The sequence below is a fragment of the Chaetodon auriga genome, chromosome 3 (genome assembly GCF_051107435.1).
Source record: "Chaetodon auriga isolate fChaAug3 chromosome 3, fChaAug3.hap1, whole genome shotgun sequence".
NCBI classification, from domain to species: Eukaryota; Metazoa; Chordata; class Actinopteri; order Chaetodontiformes; family Chaetodontidae; genus Chaetodon; species Chaetodon auriga.
Genome location: NC_135076.1, coordinates 30,448,793 through 30,474,490, shown reverse-complemented (window position 1 = coordinate 30,474,490; position 25,698 = coordinate 30,448,793). Strand labels below are relative to the sequence as shown.

Here is a 25,698-nt window from a genome sequence, read left to right as displayed (position 1 = left end):
CAAAAGCCTTGCCAAACGGCCAACAACTAACTGACTGCACCGAAGACCTGTAGCCTGCTGCTGACCCGCTGGTCCGGGTTAAAGAACCATCAGAAGCCGTTCCTCGTCTGTAACCGACACCGAAGACCCTCAGCTCCCGAGACATCCCTGTCCAGCACCAGCTCTCATCAGCGGTTCGCTTGATTCGTCCTGCAGACTGCTGTACGGGTCAGAGTGACAGACAACGGCGCGGAGCCTCTTCGTGTCAGTTCGGAGCAGACCTCTACAGGAACATCGCTGACAAAGTAGGCATATCTAAGCGGTTTTGAATAAGAGTTGGTCCGTGAGGTTGAGATATTGTTAATTTGTCTAAATTCTCTAGATCGTTCATTCAACAAATTAACTTCATATTCGCGTCCCCATTTCCCTTTAAAACCTACTTCTCACTATCGCCAAACTCATTTTACCATTCTCTTGCCATAAGTTCCTCTGTGCAGTGTTTGTGTTAATCTATATCATCCATATAATCTATCGTATTATTCATGATTCATATTCATCTCATTATTGTGTTTAATAAATAATCTTTTGCATACAAGTCATTGTCCGACGGTGTCCTTTTGAGCTGGATATAAGCAATCCCTGTACTGAGAGTTCACGCCTTAGATTATCAGACTGATCTACTGTTGATTCATTCGTTCACTACATCAGCTTTAACAGATATAATATACAAAATCCTTCGTAGCTGACGAAGGTTGGTGCCCCTGGTAATATTAACGAATGTAACATTAATTTAGAGGTAATTCCCCTACACCAGACTTTCTTGGAATCAGGTTGTACTATACTACAATAAGCAATACTTCGAGGACGAAACACGATCAACTTCCTGGTGACTTTCCAGACTCATACCTGAATACTTGTGTGTAGCTGTAAAAAAGGGGGGACCTTACACACTGTGAACCTGCAAGAATGACTCACATCTATGGCAGCAACACCCTACACCCTCCTGGAACACTGAAAATACTTTACACACTCACACACAAGTAGTCTATATCCCGCTGTGTGTGAAGGAAGTGGCATGTGAGAACTTTCAGTATGTATGTACATGTATTTCTGACTATGGCGATCTGCTGTACATACTCACCTCTGTTTGCATCAGCTGAATGCCACAGCTGCATACCACAGTGCTATGACCCACTGTCGCACCTGATATGCCAGAGTTCAGTGACCTTCACTGGCCTTTTGAAGACTCACTCACTGGTTCACTAAATTTAAAATTTGAAAGTAGTAACTGTTGTTTGCGCTCATATGAAAGCCCCTCGCTGTCGTCCTTCAGGTTCACCCTGAAACAGGCAAACGGGCCTTTATGTTCTCCGCCTGTAGCCTGAACCCACTTGCAGACAGATCTGCAGCTCGATGATCCCAATGAGGGCATTTAGAGATGTAGAGAAGAGTTTGCTGGATCCTCTTCCTGCTGTCTGTCTTCTTTGGCATATGACACTGTGAACTAATGCTGTATGTTTTGTTTTGTGTCTCTTTGATGGTTGCATTTATACTGCTTGAAACACTGTAATGCTGCTATCTTTGCCTGGGCTTCCTTGAAAAAGACAGTTTGCCATCCCAATGGGACTTACCAGTTTAAATAAAGGCTTAATAACAACAACAACAATAATAATTACAATAATAAACATGTTTCAATGTTTTCACCCTAATCGGCCTCTCATACAACATCAACTCCACCAAAGGTGCAACCACCAATACTCTGCAGCAACTCTCGCTCCCTGAGGAACAAGATGGAGGAATTTGCTTGAACACAGCGATGAGTCATGCCTCATGATCTAGAGACCTGGCTTCAAGGAGACTTCCCGGAGCCATTGGTTCAGGTACAAGGCTTCTCACATGTTCGCATGGATAGGAATGATAAAACAGGGAAAACAAAGGGAGGTGGCATTTGTGTTTTTTAAGGACTCTTGGTGCAGGAATGACAATTAAAAATCATGGTATGTACTCCTAACCTTGAAGTCATATGTTTATGACCTTTTACCTACCCAGACACCATGGCAACATTTTCACCTGTAGACAACTGCATTCACCAGCAATTACACAGCAAGCCTGTTGCACCGATATTTGTACCAGAGGACTTCAGTCACTGTAAGACTGTAAGACTACATTTGTCCAGGACCCCAGCAATTTCTTAATAATAGCACATGGAAAATGAAGTGCTCGGTGTGTGACCCATCACAATCTTCAGAAAACAGCCATCAAATTTGTGGTCACATGGTCGGAGACTGATACTTAAAAAGTGTGCAGATGCTTTTTTAATGACCCAACAAATGAGTTTCACAAAAAACATGAAAATATTTTTCCCAACAATAGAAAATGTGGACACCTTTGACTTTCTTGTCTAAAACTCTTAAAACTGTTACATCAGACTGTCATGGTCCCAATAGTGCCACCATGTGACCAGGTACTAAGCGTTGCTGTGTTAATATCCAGTCGCGAGCTGCATTAATTCAGTTTTCTCTGATTCTGGAATACCAATTTTGATGGTTCCCTGTTGGTTCTCTGTTCTGCAGATTGCACTCTCCAGAAACAGATTTGCTCTCCAGACACCAAATAGGATCTAATTTTCTGTGATTTCTGATGGATTACCTGACATTTGATTGATGATTAATCTCTGCTGTTTGACCTTTGATCCACTGTGACATGCCCACTCTGTTCTCCTCTTTGTTCTTCTGGATCTAATCCCTAATTCTGTGTAGAACCGGTTCCACCTGCAGATGGTGACGGGGGTTCCAGAGTCTGGTCTGTCCAACCTGCTCCTGACGGTTCTGAAGCGGTCCGGTTGGAGGGAGGGTACTGTGGTTCTGTGTCGGGGTTGGGAAGAGTCTCGGGGTCTCTTGCGGCTCCTGGATGGTCAGAGTGCATCATGGGACAGTGGGGATGGGACCACCTGGAACCTGCGCGCCATCCTGAACCTGACGCAGTTGGCACATGATGACACTCAGATCCATGATTTCCTGTCTCGACACTTCAGACAGAACCAGCACTCGCCAGCATCGGTGCTGCTGTTCGGAGCCGACCCGCTGTGTGCGGCGGCGGTGCTGCGCAGCGCGCAGGACCTGGGCCTCACATTACCCACAGTGCACTGGGTGCTGGGCCAGCCCCTCAGACCTGATGCACTGCATGCCATTGGGCTGCCACTCGGCCTGCTAGCCTACGGAGAGGTGGAGAGGAAACCGCTCGACTTCTACATCAGAGACGCCTTGCAGCTTGTCACCAGGGCTGTAGCCGCGGCAACAATGGTGAGACCGGACCTGGCTCTGATCCAGAACATGGTGAACTGCTATGACAAACCCAACAAACATGAGGTGCCGTCGTCAGGGCAGTACCTGTCCAGGTAACAGCCAATATCAAACCATTATTTTTTTATGACATATTAATCTAATGACTATTCTTAATTATTTTAATGTTCAAAAGAACTGAAAAACCATTTCTAACATTTTATTTTTTTAATGATAGAACTGTATTTGAAAGGTTTGTTTGAAAGCATTTTTGTTATAGGGTTTGATGGAGATGCTGCTTAGTATAATCATAATTACTTATTATACTTCCACTTACAGTTACTTCTGTTATCAAACCAAGACTAAATATTGTATTACATATCTTCTCAGAAGATCTTGGAAATGATTCGGGCCCCACAGTCTCCACTTCTGCTGCTGATATAAAAAGATTTTCATTTTTTCATCAGTGAATGGAAATAACACCAACAGCAGATTAATAAGCAGTGTTCATTAGCAGATTGAATCAGACAGACTGAAATATTTGCATGTATTCCTTCATTTTTTGCCCAAATGACTTCCAGTGTTTCTGCAGCCAGCAACTGTTTGGTTGTAAATTATTTTTTTACCACGTTCAAGGAGGCAGAGCTGTGTGTTATCAGCCAAGTGGAGCAAAATCCCTGAGGGGGACTTTGATTCCACCATCCTCACCTCTCAGGCAGGAGGAGTTAAGACTGAAGGAAGAGAGGAAACTACATACACACATATCAGTGTTCATATATATTCATAAATACAGTCTGTGAGAATATAAACATGTTGGAGGTTTAACTTTTATTCATGAAGAGATTTATTACAGCGCCTAAAGCTCTCTCTCTCTCTCTCTCTCTCTCTCTTTCTCTCTGCCTCTGTCTCTCTCTCCGTCTCTGTACTAATGCTATGACAAAAATCAAATGTATGGGATGCATCAGTGTTTCAGTCCAATGTGTGTTAATGTTTCCTCCAAAATCTATTTGGCGAAACCATTTAGCATATAAATCTAAAAAGGACGGGGTTGTCCTCTGTGAGAGGACAGGTATTACACTTCCCTCCACTTTTAGACATGACCTGTATCCATTCAAGGAGAAATTAAAGTTTATTTGCGTACTGTGTATTTCCTCTAAATGTGTCTGTTACTCTGTGGGTCATGGTAGTGTCTCTACTTCTGCTGTTGAGATTATCTGAACTCACACAAAACAAAGTGCATCAGGACAAACTACACAAGCGTCCTACTGTCTCGGAGTCCAACCCAAAATAAACACAGGCTCGCTGGCCCCAAAGGGGAGGTGACCCCCATATTACGATGCACAACTTTATGATAAACATGTTTACAACCTGGTACAAAACATGGTTTTGGTCTCTGTACTTCCCCGTTCAAGGCAACTGTACAGGAGCGAATTTTTATGTACTTGAGATATTTTAAATTATGTTAAGGCTTCAAGTTATGCATAATTATGGGTATGGGGCTTTGAGTGACAGCTAGCCTCAGTTCCACCCTCACTCCACTTCTTTGCCCATTTTTGGATTAGCCGGAAGGTTGGTAGAGTCAGACACTGCCAAGATGGCACCTGGAGTCATGTGACCAAGCTTCACAAAGGCACTTCCTGTTCCTGAAACCTGTGAGAGATGTCTCAGAGACGACATCCATGTTTTGTACAGTCTATGCACGAGGCCCAGGTCTGAGGAGGATAAAAGGTTTAACTGCTGCACTCAGCTCACTGACACAAAAAGATCAAACACATTCACAGTAAATGAAATTACAGTCAGACTGAGATAAAAACCTCAGAGGACGGATTATCTGCTGCAGAAGAAGAAAAGAACAAAAGAAAAGAAAGGGAGAGAGAGTGAAGAGAACCAGAAACATCAGAGTGTTGAGATCACAAACTCTTTAAACTGACATCTGAACATAAGAACATCCTCAAACTCTGAAAACACTAAATCACTGAGTGCCAAGCTGTCCATCATGTTCTGATGTTTGTTTAAATAGGGTCACCATAATCACCAGGAAACATCTTCTGAGGATGTCAAATATTAAATATCAGATTTCTAAACTCTCTTTGTGAATTTAGAATTACAGCGCTGTTAAAAACTGTTTCCTCTGTTTATGGGTTTTAATGTATCTGTGTGTAAATATTTCTGGTTTTTCAAATTTCCAGAAAATTAACAGAAACTTGACTGAATGTATCCATCCTGCTGTTTGAATCTGATTTACTAATGGAGACAAACAGCAGGTGGCGCTGATTCTCCAGTTGCTGCCATCAAACCACCACAGACCAAAAGACACAACCAGACGACATTCAGGGAGCTCCAGTCAAAGGTCAAACAATGAAAACATCATGGAGATCAGTCATTTCTGTTCATGCAAGGAAGGTTACAGCCTTCTCATCACTGCTTTCTGCTCTTCGCTGAAGAGACGAGTGACGTTTAAGTCACATGTTATCACTGAGCAACTGCCTTCAGTAATTAACATAAATAGTATGTGAACTGACAGACTAAACTTTGGACTTTTGACAGACAGGACTTTGTTTTGGTTTATTTAGAGCTTGTGACTCTTGACCGTCATCAACTAAAGACACTTTGTTGTGAAATCTTAGAACCTGCAGAATCAAAACCAGCCACATGAGAATTCAACTTGAAAATACAAAGGTGACAACTTGCTGCATAGAATGACTGAACTGACACCTTATAGGCCCCGTCGGTCTCTGTGATATCTATTGTTTTCTTCTATCCTTTAGGTTCCTGTCCAACACATCTTTCTCCGGTCTGACGGGTCCTGTCCGTGTCCACCAGAACCAATCTCAGGTCCTCACCTCACAGCGTTTCCACATCTGGAGCCTGCGGCGGGATGCACTGGGTCAGCCCACCTGGGTGACAGTGGGCAGCTGGGAGGGAGGTCAGCTGCAGGTGGAGGACCAGGGAGTCTGGCAGGGACCCAAAGCTCGGCTCAGGGCAGAAGGGACAGGTGGGAAGACCAGGGGGCGCTGGAGAGCGGGAATGCCAGTGGTGGGGAGTCGGGTCCGGGTGGTGACTCTAGTGGAACATCCCTTTGTGTTCACGCGGGACGTGGACGATGAAGGCAGCTGTCCTGCTGGTCAGTACTGCCTGGACGCTAGCACCAACAGCTCAGAGACCCTGGAGAGGTTCTTCAGGGAGGTGGCAGGTGGGAACAGCAGCTTCCTGCCTGCAGACTACAGCAAGTGTTGCTACGGATACTGTATTGACCTACTGGAGAAGCTGGCAGAGGACCTAGGCTTCGAGTTTGACCTTTATATCGTTGGAGACGGAAAGTATGGCGCATGGAAAGGGGGACGCTGGACTGGGCTAGTGGGTGACCTTCTGAATGGACTGGCAGACATGGCCGTCACTTCCTTCAGTATCAATTCAGCTCGGAGCCGGGTGATCGACTTCACCTCGCCTTTTTTCTCCACCAGCCTGGGCATCCTAGTACGCAGTAAGGACACAGCGGCCCCCATTGGCGCCTTCATGTGGCCCCTGCATTGGTCCATGTGGGTGGGAATCTTCCTGGCGCTGCACATCACGGCACTCTTCCTCACACTGTACGAATGGAAGAGTCCGTATGGCATGACACCTCATGGACGCAACAGGGTCAGGGTGTTCTCGTACTCTTCAGCTCTGAACCTTTGCTATGCCATCCTGTTCGGACGGACCGTCTCCTCCAAGACACCAAAGTGCTGGACAGGTCGATTCCTGATGAACCTGTGGGCTATCTTCTGCCTGCTGGTGCTGTCCAGCTACACTGCCAACCTCGCTGCTGTCATGGTGGGGGAGAAGACCTTCGAGGAAGTGTCAGGGATCCATGATGCTAAGGTGAGATAACAAAGTGCTTTAAACGACTTGTAAAGTCTTTATTCTTTTGACTCCACATGTCTGTTCCCCAGAGACCCATAGCTGTTTGGAAAATGCATGAGAAGCCATCACCATCTGTTGTACTCTACAGAGAGTGACATCATCAAACAGCAAGGAGCTAATTAGCATGGAGCTAATTAACAGTGAATGTTTAAAAAAGTTTTAATGCTAATTCTAGGAATGCTAATACTGTTGGAATGATTCTATAATTCACTGGATACACAGATTTGGTAAACTAAAAATAATTATGAAATATTATGGGACACATCAGTGTTTTAGCTGTTGAACCCTGCTGGATTCAGCTTCAGCTGTAGTTCTTTCAGATCTGCTGACACTGACGTGACGCAGACGCTCCAGATGTCCTTTCGGTGATCATCAAGCTATCTAAAATCTAAAAAATCTAAGATCCGATCTGTGTGTTGACTTCAGCTCAGAGTCTTTATTCTTTCGCTTTCTGCTTCCTGTCATGAAATAATTACAGATACCTGCCTCTTCCTAATTACACTTTTAATTCAGCAGCTGACTGAAGCATGAAATCCGGCTTCGAGTGTTAAAACAGCCGGGGCTGCTGGGAGCTGGATTTGGGGGGGGGGGTTAATTGGACGTTGTCCATCTGTGTGTGATTAGCTTTTTATTTTTAATGTAGAGAAGCTCAGGGTGCAGCTCTGATCTGCTGCAGCTTCCCAGCAAACACTGTGACATCGTTTCAACAATGTCTTCCTACAAGAATCCCAATTATGTTTCAAAAATAGTTCCAAAATAAAAGATGAACCTACTATTTCTGACGATGTCGTTACCATCATCAAGATCTTTGCTTTATGTGCATTCTGTAGCTTTAAACATCTATGTGAACAGCTTCATACTCTGTTTGTAATTAAATGGTCCAACTGATGTCCTGGTCTGACCTGGATCTCTGTGAGATGTTTTTCACAGAGAACTCCACAGATGTGAATTCCAGTTCTGGTGAATCATTATAGGACGTGGAAATGACAATGCCATGAGACCATCTATTTACAACCAACAACTAAGCCAGCAGTCCAGCAGTCTTATAGAGAGAACATTACTCTTCAGAGTGTAAATCAGGACCTGTATTCACAAAGCTTCATAGAGTCCTCTCAGAGAGCCCCTGACTTAGCCTTAAAATTCCTAGCAAGGAATCTTAGCTTAAGAGTGATTCAGGAAGTGTCTGAGAGCAACTCTGAGCAAGGAGGGAGCAGAAACTTTTATCCTAGTGAGGAGGTGTGCTTGACCCCATTGCTAGGTATGATGTAGTCTTCTAAAAGCTGTGATTGGTTGTTACAAAAAGGAAAAAGACAAAAAGAAAAAAAGCGCTACGCGCTCCTGGTAATCGTGACATTAATTTAATGTCATGATGATGAAACTCAGCAAAATGAAATGAATTATGACATTAATTCAAAATGTTTGAACAGACCTCGTTCACATGCCGATTATATTGATTGGCTTACTGTTCTGTTTTCTGTCCATGCTGGTAATTTTACTGCTTCATGTATTTGATATTAATGGTGGACGCAGACTCAGCTGTCAGCACTTCCTGTGATTGCTGGCGTCCTTATAAAAAGCGGTTTGGTTTGGCAGAAAGACCAAAACAACCAACGAAATGGATAAAAAGAGAAGAAGAAGCCAAACCGGACACGAGAGCAGCCTGCTGTCGGCACAGCTCGTGGATGGAAATAAAACAGTATTAAAGGGAAAGTGGGTCCCGGGATCACAGCCCACAGGAAGAGGCAGCCTTGGGAGCGCACTGCCGCAGATCAACGCGTCGTTCGCTCTCCTTTTATAACGAGCGACAGACGAGTGTGAGAAGCGCTGCTATGTGCTGCAATCCCAAGCGAGAGCGTTACTGCGCTGGGTGGGAAAAGTAAGCTCATCCCTGATGAGGTCAAGCACAAACATTATCCCTGCACGATCGAGCCGGCAGCGTCTTATTAAATCACTGTCATTTAACAGAGAATAGCTCTCCTTCCTCTTGGTCTGTCCGCCATCTTGTCTAAGACACTATGAGGCTTCTTAACAGTCCTCCTCCCTCCTCCTAACAGTTTTTCACCTTAGGAGCTCTCTTAAGGCCTAAGACACTTTGTGAATAACTTTTATCTTAGAAAATCTTAGAATTCGAGGAATTCTAAGATTTTTCTAAGAGTGACGTCACTAAGAGCTACTTTTAGCCTTAGGATGCTTTGTGAATACGGGCCCTGAACTCCAAACATGATTCAAATTGACTTAACTTGGTTTTCATGATTTCGGTTTTATTTATGCATTTTTCCCATCTGACCACATTTGACCAAAGACACATCACACATCTGAACAGTTTCTCATGTTTGTGTAGTCGACTATCAAGTATGTAAAACATCTCTTTGTTTAACTCCTGTTTTAATTCTTCTCTGTCTCCTTCTTCCCTCTTCTTCTCCTACTTCTTCTTCTTCTTCTTTGTCTTCCTCCATCTTCTTCATTGGTTTGTCAGCTGCATCATCCATCATGGGGTTTTCGTTTTGGGACGGTGAGGGAGAGCAGCGCAGAGGATTACATGAAGAAGAGTTTTCCAGAGATGCACGAGTACATGAGACGCTTCAACGAGCCGACCACACCTGACGGAGTCGCCACTCTCAAGTAAGAGAACCCACAAGGACAGATGAGAACAAACCAGGACAGGCCAGAAGAGATGAGACAAACAAAAGCAGACAACATCTGATGAGACAGACAGGACAGACAAAAACAAACAAGAACAGAAAAGACAAGACGAAGACCAGTACAGACAAAAGCAGAGGACAACAGATAAGTTCAGTGTTTGTGTTGAACATAAGTACCATAATCTGATTCTGTATGTCTCTGATTGTTCTGCAGTGATGACAAATAAACAGTGAGTGTTCAAAAAGTGACAGTTTTAATGAAGGTCACAATAGTCTTTTGTTTTCATTTAGAGTCTTCCTGCAAACTGAGGGCACAGACGTTTGAAAGTTGACTGGGTGTCCGAAATTAAAGAACCCCACGGCATCACTGTTGCCGCTGGATGTATAATGATCTGGATTTAAACTGTGAGCTGCATGAAAACTGTGAGGTGGAAGAAGACTGTTAGCTGGATGTAAGCTGTGAGCAGGTTATAAAATGACCTCGATACAGATTGAGCTGATGCAAACTGTGAGTTGGATGTAAATTCTGAGCTGGATGCAAACAGTGATCTGTAGAATCCTTTGACCCTAATCCATTTACGTCATTTACAAATAATTGTTCAGTTTATTTGACATCACCTGCCTCAGCAGATGAAGTCACAATGAAAAACAAATTTTGCTGAATGAAGCCAGATTTACAGACACTTGAGAAGAGAAACATCAGTTTCATTATCTCTGGTACAAAGTGATTGTTCATCATGAGAGAAAATATCCTCCTTCCGGTTTGATGTCCATGATTTCTGCTGAGGTGTTGAGCGCCCCCCTCAGGACAAAAGTTAGTTCCACAGTTCAGACTCTGAGAACAGATAATGTTTGTTACTCATCTGTTTGAACACACCGATGAACTCAGTGTTTTCAGGCTGAATTCCATCAGACTGTGAACTTTAATCCGTCCACCTCATCACCCATAAATAATCTCTGCTAACAGACGCACCCACACACACACACACACACACACACACACACACACACACACACACACACACAGGTCTTCATATCCTCTGCAGCTTCACTTCTCTCTTTGTTCTGACATTAACAACTGACCTGAGACCTGAACTTTCTGCTCAGGTTTATCCAATCACAACATTGTCTGCGTGAGCGCAGCCAATCAGGAGCAGAAGTTCAGGGTCCTTTATGTTTGGTTTCCATGGTGACAAGCTCTGTCTGTGGAACTGGAGATCTCAGAGCAGTTTATGACTGAAACCACAATGAAACATCAGGGCCCAACAGGGGCAGCAAGCTGATTGGCCGCTTAAAGGGCACATACCTGAGCAGGTGTTCGCTAACACAGGACCAGCTAACAGACTGTAATAAAGATGGAAGAGCTTCTCAGTTGACAGTACAGTACAAGTTAATTACTGTCTGTATTTGCTGTAGTTGCTGTTCTTTACTGAAAGTTGCCAGTTGCTGTAGTTGCTGTAGTACCTTGTTGTTGTGGTCTGTAGTTGCTGTCTTTATTTGCTGCAGTTGCTGTTCCTTACTGTATGTTACCAGTTACTGTAGTTGCTGTAGACCATGTCATTGTGGTCTGTTGTTGCTTTCTGTATTTACTGTAGTTGCTGTTCCTTACTGTAGTTTTCCGGTTGCTGTAGCACCTTGTAGTTGCTGTCTTTATTTGCTGTAGTTGCTGTTTGTTATTGTCTGTTACCAGTTACTGTAACTGCTGTAGTACCTTGTAGTTGATCTCTGTTGTTGCTGTTGTTGCTGTAGTACCTTGTCATTGCAGTCTGTAGTTGCTGTAGTATCTGTTTCTTGCTGTCTGTATATAGTAATCCCGGTCGGTGCTATAGGACCTTGAGGTTGCTGTCTTTATTTGCTAAAGTTGCTGTTTCTTACTGTCCGTTACCGGTTATTGTAACTGCTGTAGTACCTTGTAGTTCAGCGGTACCCAACCACAGGGCCATTTGGTACCGGGCCGCACGAGAGACTGAGCAAAAAATATTTTATTGATCATCAGAGTCTGAAAGAGGTTTTATTTACAACTTCCAAGAAAAAGAATGCTGCATTTCCGTGGCGCAAAAAAGGTTGGGGACCACCGTTGTGGTTGATCTCTGTAGTTGCTGTTGTTGCTGTAGTACCATGTTGTTGCAGTCTGTAGTTGCTGTAGTATCTTGTAGTTGTTCTCAGTATTTGCTGTTGTTGCTATAGTAACCGTGTTTCTCTGTGTTGAAGGACAGATCCTCCTCAGCTTGACGCCTTCATCATGGACAAAGCTCTGCTCGACTACGAAGTTTCCATCGACGCCGACTGTAAACTGGCAACTGTTGGGAAACCATTCGCCATCGAAGGTGAGACAGAGTCTGTATGTGCTGTTGTACTTCTGTCTTTTTCAGGACAGCTTCAGGTTTAGAAATTGGGACTGAGGACAGTTTTGGACAGTGAGGAAATTTTTTATGGTTCCTTCCTTTGGGTCAAACCATCAAACGTGTTATTGAGGATGCTGAGTTTAGAGGTTGATATTTAGATGTTTAGTTACAATGGTTAATGTTGTTGATGCATTATGTCAATGCAGGTCCTCACAAGTGTAGACGTACCAGCATGTCTGTGTGTGTGTTTCTGGGTTTATCTTCAGTTCACTTGCACTGAGTTCGGAGCAATGTTTTTATTGAAACGTGTTTCATGAAGTTTCATCATCTCAACCAATCAGATGAGAGAAACTGTCTCCCTGAAGACTCTCTGACAGTTTAACAGCTTAAAGATTCACTCAAATCTGTTTCCTCCTGCAGAGTCTCTGCTGAGAAAATACTGTCAAGTCAACGTTATTCATATGGCCCAATATCACAAATTTGTCGCAACAGGCTTCATAATGTGTACAGTATACAACCTTCTATCCTTAGACCCCATAGTTGTATAAATGTTAACACATACTCTACTATATCCAATGTTGTATACACTAATCTATACATGCAGAGTAGGTTACAGTTACTGTGTTCTGAACTATAGGCACATTTAAAAAGACTATCAGTTTTACTTTGTTAAAAATGACAATGAAAGAATAGAAATATCGAGTATGAATGGAAAATTAAATAACTACAAGAGAGGAAGGATCTGGCTGTGCTCTGGCTCAGTCACTGCTCACTCTCAGCACAAGTGTCCACAGAGTTATTTTGCCAACATAATGTTTTCATGTTTTACCTCATAAATTAAATGTTTGCAGCTCATTTAAATGCTAACAAATGCTTTTTGTTTGTACTTGAATGACCCGCTTTTATTGCTTCTAACATTGCTTGTGATCTCACTTTTATACAATCTGTAGCATGGCCAATCTCACAGTGCAACTATCGTCATTAACTTGTATTTATGTTGACTTAGTCTGACGATATCATAATCATAAAACACTGATTTCAACAAATTGCTGTGAGGTGTGCAAAATGAATGTGATGAATGTAAGTTAGAAATGAAAAAGCTATATCGCACTTTGCCAAAATGTTTTAGTGTTTTGTAACTGTAAATTCAGCTTGAATCCAGTAGCACTTCAGCAGCCTCCCAGCCAACTGATGTCCAAACTGCAACAGATTGGGGATGAGGTAGAAAGTTTGATGGCTGCCGGCAGGACTGGTGTCCTGCCACTTGGTCGAACATCTTCAGAGTATGAATGTGCTCCTCTTCTAAACCAGCATGTTGAGGATGGGGTGGAGTGTCCAGCTCAACTCCTCCTCCAGTCACTGAGCTGCTCCTTCTAACCACCTTGTTGTAGAGGCCCCCTGTGTTTCCAGCCCACTGTAGCCTGTCGCCCAGGTGCACTCCCAGGTATTTATAGGAGTGAACCAGCTCCACCTCCTCCCCTAGATGTATGCAGAGGTCAGAGGGGGCTTAGTTCTGTGGAAGTCTACATTCAGCTCTGTCTTATTAATGTTGAGCTGCAGGTTTTTTCAATCAGCACTACCCAACAAAGTCCCCCACCAAGCCTTTGTATTCCTCCTGATACGCCCCACAATGGCAGAGTCATCAGAAAACTTCTGCAGGTGGCATGACTCTGAGTAGTAGCTGAAGTCAGAGGTGCAATAGGTAACCCGGAAGGAGGGGGCAGTGTTGCTCAATTCAGTTCTAACAGCAGTTTCTCAGTCTTACAAACTGTAGCCCACTGGCCAGGTCATCCCTTATCCAGGAAATAAGTGGAGTGTTCATCTGCAGGGGCTGAAGTCTCTACCCCAGGAACAGAGGCTGTATGTTGTTAAAAGTGCCAGAGAACATGGTCCTTACTGTGCTGCCAGCCTTGTCCAGGTGGAAATAAGCCCAGTATGGCACATAGATGATGCTGTTGTCCACTCCAGCGTTCTCCTGGTAGGCAAACTGCAGGGGGTCCTGTGGTGGTTTGGCCATGGACCTGAGGTGGCAGAGTATCAGTCTATCAACATTCTTCATCATTTGGGATGTTAGCACCACAAGTTTGTAGTCATTGACTTTGGGGTGCCCCTTCTTGGTTACTGCATTCAGTCATGATGTCTTCCACAATGGTGGGACTTTTTTGTGTCATAGGCTCAGGTTCAAGATGTGCTGCAGGACTACACATGCCTTGAGCACCATCACTATCAAGGACTGTAGCCTTTCCTGGGTGGACTCTTTGCAGTCCTTTCCCACCTGTCCACCTTAAGGCTCACTAAACAAGGAGCCTGAAAAGAGTGGCCCAAACACCAGGGACAGTATTCACAAATATTCTGAATATTCCTCTCAGAAAGCTCCTAACTTAGCCTAAAAACCTCTAGCAAACAGTCGTAGCTGAGGAGTGATTTAGGAAAATTCTCAGAGCAACTCTGAGCAAAGGGGAAACTGAAACTTTGACCTCAGTGAGGGGGTGTGGTCGACCCCATCACTAGGTGTCACTCATCCTTTTAAAAAGTGTGATTAGTCCATAAAAGACATTCTTAGTGATGATGGACGGTGAAATCAATCAGCCTGATCATAGAGTTCAGTCTCTGTTCAGACATGGTGTCATTCTGAGGACTGTTTGATGCCATGAATGTCTCTTCAATAAACTGTGAGCCATACTTTAATAGAAATCCACAGAATGTTTGAGATCACAGGCCTACCTGCACACTCACCTGTTCACACGCTGACAGGTGTTGTGTTCATTAGTTTAAGTTTGTTAGCAACCTCTCAACACATTTGGACCATAACTCAACAATTCAGACACTAATTCTGACAAAAGATTTCACTCAAATGTCTCAGAGGATAAAATGATGAAGTGATGACATTTTGTTTCCAAAAGGTCAAAGGTGAAGGACCTGAAGGACAGACTGTGAGTATATTTCACATTTGTTCAGATCCTGAATCAGTGACTCTGATCTTCAAACTGTGCCGATAGTTCAGATCTTCTGTGCTGTCGGTTGAACATGTGTGTGAAGCAGTTTGACAGTCTGCAGCTTCTCTACAGCAGCGTCCATATTTGCAGCATCGCCATCTAGCAGAAGCTGATTGGTTGAGTTGATGTTGGGCTTCAGGTGATTGTCATTGCTCCATGTGATGAAGCTCTCTGTCCGTCCTCTGTGATGACAGCAGGTCTCCACCTGGACATTATTCACTGGAATCATAGAGAGAACTTCATTTCACCAACAAACACACACTCACTACATGTCTGAGAAGAGTGTGGACGGACACGATGGAACCTGTCACTCAACTGGAGGAGGCAAACAAAAAGGAGGAGATGATTGTAGTTGCTGTTTATTGTTGGTTTTCAGGTTGTGGTGTCAACCTGTTAAATGCATAGTTTTGACTTCAGAAGTTTCAATAGTGAATGAGACTGAATTTTTTGTTGGTATATGTTCAAGAGAACACCACCCCCTGGTGATCTCTCCAGGTAATAGTTGCTGATGAATTAGAGATGAAGAAGAAGATGAAGATGAATTACAAGTAATTTGTTCTCATATATTTAAACATTTTGAGTCTTTTAGAAAGTTTTGAGTTTATTGTGAGTTTAACTTTAAACCCTGTAATGCAAAGTTCGGGTCAAACTTTCTTTTACTATCAATAACTGAACAAAAGATTACATGACTTTCAAGCAGCATAAAGTTAAAGATGACTTTATTTCTGTAATATTTCAAATGAGATTACTTCTTTATTTTTGTCTTTCACAGTTTAAAAATACCAAAAATGGAAAAGGGCCTGAAGCAAAAGTTTGGGTACCCTGCATGGTCAGTACTTCGTAATATCCCCTTTGACATGTTTCACAGCTCGTAAAGGCTTTTTGTATCCAGCTGAGAGTCTTTCAGTCCTTGTTTGGAGGATTTTCACTCATTTTTCCTTTCAAATTGTTTCTAGTTCTGTCAGATTCTTGGCTCGTCCTGCATGTTCTGCTCTTTGGAGGTCTGTCCACAGATTGTTGATGATGTTTAGGTCGGGGGCTGCAAGGGCCACAGCAAAACCTTCAGCCTGGTCCTCTTGAGGTCGCTCATTGTGGATTTTGAGGTGTGTTTAGGATCATTATCCTGCTGTAGCAATCATCCTCTTTTTATCTGCAACTTTTTTACAGATGCTGTGATGTTGTAGGTATTTAATTGAAACCATTCTTCCCTCTACCAGTGAAATGTTTCCTGTCTGCTGACTGAACACAAGCCCAAAGCATGATCAATCCTATGCTTTGCAGTTGGAGAGGTGTTCTTTTCATGAAATTCTGCAGCCTTCATTTTTCAACCATAACTTTGGTCATTGTTGCCAAAAAGTTATATTTTAACATCATCAGTCCACAGGACTTGTTCCCATAATGCATCAGGCTTCTTTAGTTGCTCCTTTGTCTGACGCTGAATTTTGAGGTGAGGATGCAGGAAAGGCTTTTTCTGATGACTCCTCCATGAAGGTCATATTTGTTCAGGTGTTGCTGCACAGTAGAAAAGAGCACCACCATTCAAGAGTCTAACAGGGCTTTGATTTGTCTTTCCAGTATCCTACAATCCTCCAACAAACAAAACCTTGAACATGTTCACAAGTTCTTTACATTAGAGAAATGGATTATCAAATCTGTGATGAAGTTTGCTATTGTGTGCACTGACCTGACTTAATGCCTATCTTTGATAGAAGTAGAATTCATCTTTTTAGGAGAACATTATAATTACACACCATCAAATGCAAATTAAAATATAGAATAAAGGATTTTTCAACTTTGGTGCTTTTCAGCCCTGAGCAGTGTCTGCAGGTCTGTTGCTCCCTACCTCTAATCCAAAAAAGATTTTAGTGAAGACATCAGATGGAAACTCAAATGAGGAGGACATGTTCCCTTTTTGATTTGTCATGTTCCCTTTTTGATTTGTCTATTGCTGTTTATTGTTTACTGTTTATGGTCAGGTTATGTGTCAGTCTGTTGTTTACCGTTTACTATTAAGGTGTAGTCTATGGTATTGGTCTGTTGTGCATTGTTTGGTATTTATTGTTTAGGTTATAGTATCAGTCTTTTGTTTGTGGTTTACTTTTTACTAATTGTTTATTAATGATGATAATTAATGATATAAAGATGATTGCCATTTGCTTATCTTTTTTCCTTTGTTCTTTATTTTTTAGATAACATATTGGTCAGTTAAATGCATTACTTTGGTTATGTATTAGTCTGTTGTTGATCGTTTTATTGTTCATAATTTATTTCTTGGTCTCTTGCTGGTTTATCATTTATTATTTTAGTCTTTAGACTGTTTCTTTATTAATCCCAATTTGTGAAATTATTCTGTTGCAGTGGCAATTTAAACAAAAATGTAACAAAATATACATATTAGTCTGTTCTTTATTCTTTATTATTTGTTGTTTGGTTTACAGTATAGGGCTGTTATCTATTGTCTGTTGTGTATTATTTAGGTCACAAATCAGCCTGTTGTTTATTGTTTGTTGTTTACAGGTTACGGTATCGGCTTGCCTCAGAACTCCCCTCTGACCTCCAACATCTCAGAATTCATCAGCAGGTATAAATCGGAAGGATACATGGACCTACTGCACGACAAGTGGTACAAAGTAGTTCCCTGTGGGAACCGAGTGTTCGCCGTCACTGAGGTCAGTCTCAGTGGACACACATGGACATAACTGTCTGCATGAGTGTTTGTATACAGTGTGTGAGAACCAGCAAGAGTTTAATACAAGCATATTCTCCTATTTCTCATTGTGATAAAGTTGCTTCTTTAGTGACTGCCACCAGTATTTTCTGTCTTGTTTATTGAAAAATGCAAATAAAATAAGAATAGACAGACAGACGGACCTTCCACTTTGGTATTGAGGGTTTTTCTATTTCTGTTTCCTTTATCTTTGATGCAGAGGTAAACTGCTGAGTCTTGACTTAAGAAGATGGTCCTCCTGTGTTGAGCCATGTGTTGGTTTAATGGTTATTTAGTTTCCTGATATCAAAAACTATAAAATATAACAAACTGTTTCTGTGTCTGGTGGTTTTGGCGTTCAGTGATCTGTAGCACCTACCACAGGGGAAAAGTTGGAACAAGTGGTATCCAGGGTCTGAGGGATCTGCAGTGATACTTTCTGCCTGTTCCTCGGTGTGGAGGTGTGTCATTCCTGAATGGAGGGCAGCTTGGCACCAATGATCTTCACAGCAGTCCTTATTGTCTGTCGCAGTCTGTTCCGGTCCTGTGTGGTGGCAGACCCAAACCAGGCCATGGTGGATGTGCATAGAACAGACTGGATTATTCCTTTGTAGAACTGGTTCAGCTGTTGAAGCAGGTTGAACTTCCGGAGCTGAGCTGGGAGTACATCCTCTGTTGTGCCTTTGTGATAACTGAGGCCATGTTTGAAGTCCACCTTAGGTCCTGGGAGATAGTGGATCCCAGAAACCTGAAGGTTTCCGCAGTAGAAAACATCTTGTTGAGGATGGTGAAGGGGGGCAGTGTTGAGGGGCTCCTCCTGAAGCCATCATCTCCACAGTTTTGAGTGTGTTCAGCTTCAGGTTGTTCTGATGCACCAGAGGACCAGCTGTTCCACCTCCCGTCTGTATGCAGACTCATCACCGTCTCGGATGAGGCCGAGGACCATTGTGTCATCTGCAGGCTTCAGGAGGGGGAACAGATGGGTCTTCTGAGGTGCAGTCGTTGGTGTAGAGGGAGAAGAGCAGGGGGGAGAGCACACATCCCTGGGGGGCTCCAGTGCTACTGGATGTGAAAGGTTGTTTGTCCTGCAGTTGGTGATGCCCTGCAGTTTCCTCCACACTGATGAAGGTTTTGTAGCTGAAGCGCCTCTTTGCTACTTTAATGTCCTTTGTCAGTGAGTTTCTGGTCTGGTTATCCAGGACTCTGTCTCCATTGCTGTAGGTCTACTCCTTATCCTGGTGAAGCTGCCTGAGTTTAGCCATGAACCATGGTTTATTGTTGTTTTATGTGCAGAAGGTTTTAGTTGGCGCACACAAGTCCTCACAAAAACTAGTGTAAGATGTCGCAGTTCATCCAGATCTGTTGCAGCAGCCTCAAAAATACTCCAGTGAGTGCAGTCAAAGCAGGCCTCCCGCTGTGAATAAAAGGGTTCACGGTTTATGAATATGGTCTCTAGGTGAAGGCTGCATGATTTGTTCAAAGCTGTGACATCTACACACCAACCTTCATTAATGTGGAAGCAGATTCTGGCTCCCCTGGTTTTCCTCAAAAGCGGTCCGCTTGGAAAAGGTGAAAGCTGGGCAGGTGTAACACAACGTCCTGTGTATGGTTTCAGCAAAGCATACGGTGGCAGATCTGCAGAAGTCTGCATTTGTTCTGTTTAGGAGCAGCAGTTTGTCCGTCTTATTTATCAGAGAGCGGACATTGAGCAGATGTAAAGACAGTAGCGCTGTCTCGTCTTATCGAGCACTCTGGCTCGCTTCCACCGTCAACGTCTCCTGTAAATCCCAAACAGAGCTGTTTCTCCTCCAAAAAGAACTTCATGAAAACTTCCTGGCTCAATGAAAAGTGGAGAAAAAGTCTGACCAGTAGATTTACCAATGTGTAACATTTCCTCCCAACTGTATTGTATCAGAGAAGGACGACTCGAAATGCGACAAATGAACAAAAACAAAGAAAATACCAGAGAGCGCAGCACTGAGGTAGCCATCTGCGGCATCATTCTGAATCTTGGGAGCCCAGACATGTATGGGATGACTCTCCAGGATACAGACATTCATTCAATCCATGTATTAAAAGATGAGTGAAGGAAGCTGTTGACTTAAAATTAGAGAAACCATCCCTCAGCAGGGGAGGAGGTCTACGACAACACCTATCCTCCATGTACAGAGGTGTCCCTTCATCCCTTCACAGGAGATTTAGCATCTGTTCACATTTGGTCTTGTGACAAGCTAATGACTGTCATTCACACCTGGCCTCAGGTGTCTCCAACGACTGCCATTACGCAGCCAGGAACACCACCAAGTGGTATCAATGACCTTGATAATAATCCTACAGAGGATAAATACCTGGGACTCCGCACCAGCCAAACAGAACTGAAGAGGCCTCTTGGATTACAAATACAGTTACAATTTGTCATTTGAGGCTTTTATCCAACGCGATGTACAGATGAATGGATGAGAGTCAAAATGACCTACAACCAAGTCCACTGTCCTCTGATTCAATCCTCTTTGGATAACACGACCTGAATGACTAAGATTCTTCACAAACATGCTGATGTTAGCATTTAGCTCAAAGTACTGATGTTTCCTGATAGCAGGGCTGAAGAAGTTTCTTTCCAAGAGTTGTGTTTCAGTTTTATATCCATATATTTGAAATATTAAAGTTTATTTTCATCATTTTGACATTTCTTGAGACTTGTCTAAATCTGTTTTTTTAATTTTTCAAAATTATTCTAATAAAACTAAATCCATAATGAACCTCCGTTAATATGTCTCCACCTTTCTGCTTCCTTAAATTCAACAAGGAAAGATGACCTTGTGAAAATGCAAAGTGACATAAATCTGATAAAAAAAACAAAAAAAAAAAACACCTTGTGTTAATGAGGCAGAATGAGTTACATCCGTATGGAAGCACTCTGCATTCATGAAAGAAATAAATGGAGACCTTTTCCTAAAATGATGAAATGTTTTCTTGTAATTCTGAGTTCATACATCATAATCTTTAGCTCTCTGGTCAATGTAATGCAGTCCAAGAAGGTGCATTTGAAAAAGACTCTGAACATCTGACCCTGAACATAATTGATCTTTTAGAATACTTCTTTCTCTAGGACGTTTGGTAGCAAGTGAAGTTTTCCTTCAGATGTTTGCTCTTCTTGTCTCTGCTCTGTCAGACTCTTCAGATGGGGATCAGTCATTTTTCAGGACTTTTCGTGTTGTTGTGTGTTGGAGTGGGCGGAGCTTTGCTGACTCTGGCAGGTGAACACGGTTTCTACCAACTTGTCCTGCCGCACATCCGCCGCCGACAGAACCTCAAATACTGGCTGCACACCTCACAGGTGAGACTCGGAGTGTGTTTCTGTGTGTTCACTGAGTTTGATGTTGACTGAATTTTTGGGGTTGCTTTTAAAGATAAAAAGTGTCAGCTTTAGTTTTGAACACATCAGTCCAGCTGTTGTACGTTGACTTGCCTGTACTGTTTTGTGTGTACACCAAAATCATCATCTGACACGGGGGTCAGAAATGAAACCTGCCTCTCTGCGCTAATATGGTTCATACTGCTGTCTGATATTCATTTTACAATGACTTTCTTCTAAAAAATGCACACACTTGGAAAAACCTTGTGATCAAAATGTCTTTAAAATCAATGGTCAGTTCTAGTAATTGAGAACACATACGTAGCCTCACAGGTTCTAACCAATCAGGTTTGAACCTGTGAGACTAACAAAGTGTTGAGGTGTTGAAGAAACACTGATGTTCTCTAAGGAGATGTTGAGGAAGTGTTGACAGGTCTCTACAGGAGCTCTAAAGAGATGTCAATGAAGAAGTGAGATGTTGAAGATGTTTCAGGAGGTGTTCAAGAGGTTCTGAAGGGTTTCCAAGGAGGCGCAGAGGGAAGAGACATCAGAACTAACAGCTGTCGCCTTTCTGCACTTTCATTTTGAACACACAAATGATCCAGCTGTGCAGATGTTGCCTGTTGTTCCTGTCCAGAGGACTGAAATCTGATCGGACTACTTGTGTGTTTGACAGAAAATCCATCGAGCTCTGAACATGACATATGAAGACGTGAAGAGGCAACGAGCTGAGAAAGAGAAAAGGTTTGTGTTGGATTTGATGTCATCAAAACTCACAGCAGGTATTTTAAATTGAACAAATTAAACACAAATTAAAAGCATATTAATAGAAACAGATCACTGTTTATTGAGTTGTGCAGTTAAGATAACTGATGAAGACGGAAGCTAAATGAGTTTATTGAAGCAAAGGAAAGAACACCTGCACTCACTTGTTTTTGACTGTGTAACATGGAGTCATGAACAGATTGTTATGGACTGCTGTTTCCAAAGCAAAGGATGAAGTGTCATCAGAACCTCTCTGTTTCTGTTCAGCTGTAACCTGCAGAAGTCTCAGCCCCCCCCGGGTCCCCCCGCTCCACCGGCCCCCGGAGCCTCTGCCAAATGGAACAATGAGACCAGCAAGGATGCTGGCGCCAGTGCTAAGGACGCCCGAGACTTCAAACGAGTCCACTTCAACCTTGAAACCCTCAACACCCGCCGCCTACTCGCTCGCATCGCCACCTCCGATACCAAGGGAGGTGGAGCCAAATCTGAAGGGGAGGGTCCGGCCAAACCGAGGGTGCCAAACAGCAAGCTCTGTGAGAACGGAGGGCCGGCAGCTTCATTTGCCAACCTGGTGCTCTCCCTCCCCTCTGCATCCTGCTCTTCTTCTTCCTCCTCTGCCCAACCCAATACCGCTGCTCCGTCCCCTGCTGTTGTGGCCCCGCCCCCTGTTGCCGTGGCCCCGCCCCACCCCGGCGAGCTGCAGGAGCTGCAGGAACAGATCGAACAGATGAGGGAGAAGCTGAGGACGGCGCTGGCCAGGAGGGCCGAGATCCAGACTACGCTGGCCAAACCCGTTGCCATGGTGGCAAACAACTCATCTCCAGTCACGACATCAACAACGACAACAACAACGACAACAGGAGCCCCGCCTGCCATCACCATGGTGACGCCCCTCCCTGCCAACACAAAGTGCGTGACGACCATGACGGACCCACCTCATAAAGTCTTGTCCAAAGTCCGGCCCCTCCACAGCAGAATAACCAATCAGAGGAGGTGATGCTCTCTGTACAAATCACATGACTCTCTGCACACAGCGGCCATTTTAAACTTTTTTTTTTTTCTTTTTGTTTCTTACTGTAGCCTGAACTGATTTTCTTAAACATGCAAAGAGGTTAGAGAGTACAGACACATTATTATTCTAATTTTTCTTATTATTATTATTATTATTTTTTTAATATTATTAGTATAGAAATAAGCTTAACTTACTCTCTTAGTTACTAACTTTCTACATTTCAGTGTCATTTTTCTGACTCAAACACAGTTACAGTATGTTGGACCAGGACGTCATGATGGGGATTTTAATGTCACAGTAAGTCTGAGCTCCCTCCAATCTTCACTTTCACTGGAGAGAACACCTGACTGCAAAGTAACATTACACTTTCTCCTTAACTTGTTTAATTATTAACCATTAATTATTAGGAGCAACATAAGTATGCCAATAACGATAAGAAAGAAAACTGGAATATCTACGTAGTTTAACATAACATCCATTGGTTTATCTCTTCAAATGGCTTTTTATTAATTAAGACATTTATTACCTTAAACTCTTACGCTGAGTAGACCCAAAAAAGCTTTTCAAAAACCCCTTCATGTATTAATGTATGATAATCCATAAATGTGTTACTTGATTAACCTCGGAATTTATAACTTTATTGAAAAATGAGAGTTGTTTTAGATACAAATTAAGGGGTATTCTTAATGTAATCCATTGTTTTAAAAAAAAAAAAAAAAAAACTGAATATATTCAGATTAACTAATTTACCCAAATCTTGTAAATCTGTTAAATATCTGAATACTGAACAAGAATAAATTAAAATCTCATTAATCATCAACTGCAAATATTTCCTTGATAATTAGAATAACAATCACATTCATGTGGAAATGAAGGGAAAGTCATGAAGTCCTTGAATTAGTATTAATTAATGGCCGATTGAAGGAGCTCTGACCTCTAATGCATTGATATAGATCAAGGTCTTTACAGGTTTCATTTAAGGTTAATTAAGGGGATTTGAGGGGGGCTCTTGTTCCAGTGGGACTCAATGGGCCACAGACAGGAAGTCAGAAACTTGAATAGATAATATTACCGTTGAACATGTCACTCGTTTGGAGACACTTATGTATCCTAAATTAGGAGCAACAGAGGAGCCTAAATTGACTCTTCAGTTCATCACATTAAACTCGTTTTTCCAGATTTAACGCATAAGATAAGATAAGTTAAGACAATTGTTGGTTTGGCTTCGTTAAAGCAGCTGGTTGATCCTGTCGCTGCTAATGAGACAACTTCTCAGTTTCTGTGAAACGCTCACGTTTTAGTAACACGACTTTTTAATAGAAAGCTGATGTTCAGGCTGTTTAAAGTGGCCGCTGTGACACTGAAGTGTGGATAGTTTCAGGAAGCTTTGCGAACTTCCTGTGAGGCTGAACGCAGCAGCATGGCAGCTCTGCTCGCCAGCAAACACCAGAGAATAAGAAACCGCAGGAAGTAAAAACACCACCAAACAGAACAAAAGCCGCTGGAGACTCAAGAAACAGCAGATTCTGTTCAGATTCACACCAACAGAAATGTTGCTGTCAATGCAATAAGTAGTTTGTTCTGTATGTAAAGTAACAGCACTTCACATTATGTGGGAAAGCTTCAGGTTTTACAAAATTACCATGACAGGTACCTTCAGCTGAGTTCCCTTAAAAAGGCCTTCATCCTTCAGTAAAGGTGCAAATTCAGGTGTGTCACCCAAATGTGAGTTAATAAATGGATACAAGTGTTTGTTCATGGATTAACTTCTCAGTTGATTTTAATGTTTTTGTCTTCAGTCACGGTGAAACAAAAATGAACTTTCTTACCTTAAAATTGCATTAATTTATCCATTAATGGCAGAATTAGGATATTTTAATGGGATTTTAAGGTGATGATTAATAAATAAATGAATGGATGACTATGTGAAAGTAGATTCAATGGCTCATGTGCACAGTTGAAATAGAAAAAACACACATGCACACACACTCACACACACATACTGTATACACACATACACACAGTATTTTAAAGAGATAATAAATAAATTTGATTGTAATATATGAAGATAATTTGCATTTTTTTCGTTTAAAGGCTGTTTTATCTTTTCATTTCTACCTTAAATGGGCTTAATGCTCAGAGGTTACTTTCATGCTTTTTGGAAAAGTGTAAAATCTTAAAAAAAAAAAAAATAAAAAAATATCTTCATGTGCAGAAGCCATTAAACTCTCTTTTCAGTCTATTCATGTATCCATGAAATTGGAGGACTGAACACCTTGATTTGTTTTTAAGAGGTTTTTACTCATAAACTGTGCAGATAATCTTGTTAAAATATCTTAATATCTTCCAATCCATTAATTATTAGCATTAACATTAATTCTATTCATTATCTCATGTTGCTTTTCTTCACCCAATAATTGATTTCCGATGTCTCAGTGTGTTATTTTTAAGTTGTTTTTTTTTTTTTTTTTTTTTTTGGGGGGGGGGGGGGGGGGTTCAAATACCTTAAACATTTTCATGTGTTATGATGTTTTTGATCGATTATCTGCACGATGTGATTCAATTCAACTTTATTTATGGTGCCAAATCAGGACACTCTTGAGACCCAATTATTCCTTTTTAAGGATGAAAACTCAAATTCAGGGGTCTAGAGAGGTTATTTAGTGGAGTGTAATATATTAAGGTGTTCTGTGTTACCTGCAGAATTTAAGGT

At 42.3% G+C, this 25,698-nt stretch overlaps 1 protein-coding gene across 1 annotated transcript in view; it reads left to right on the top strand.

Moving 5' to 3' along the window:
* Positions 1 to 23,524, top strand: part of grin3bb (glutamate receptor, ionotropic, N-methyl-D-aspartate 3Bb) — a 66,788-nt gene extending 43,264 nt beyond the window's left edge. The window contains exons 2-9 of the mRNA XM_076726898.1: positions 2,739 to 3,376; positions 6,029 to 7,121; positions 9,640 to 9,785; positions 12,017 to 12,132; positions 17,664 to 17,815; positions 21,026 to 21,190; positions 21,885 to 21,952; positions 22,241 to 23,524. Coding sequence (XP_076583013.1) covers positions 2,739 to 3,376; positions 6,029 to 7,121; positions 9,640 to 9,785; positions 12,017 to 12,132; positions 17,664 to 17,815; positions 21,026 to 21,190; positions 21,885 to 21,952; positions 22,241 to 22,970 — 3,108 coding nt within the window. The 3' untranslated portion in view covers positions 22,971 to 23,524. The remainder of the gene's footprint in view (positions 1 to 2,738; positions 3,377 to 6,028; positions 7,122 to 9,639; positions 9,786 to 12,016; positions 12,133 to 17,663; positions 17,816 to 21,025; positions 21,191 to 21,884; positions 21,953 to 22,240) is intronic.
* The last annotated feature ends 2,174 nt before the right edge of the window (positions 23,525 to 25,698 follow it).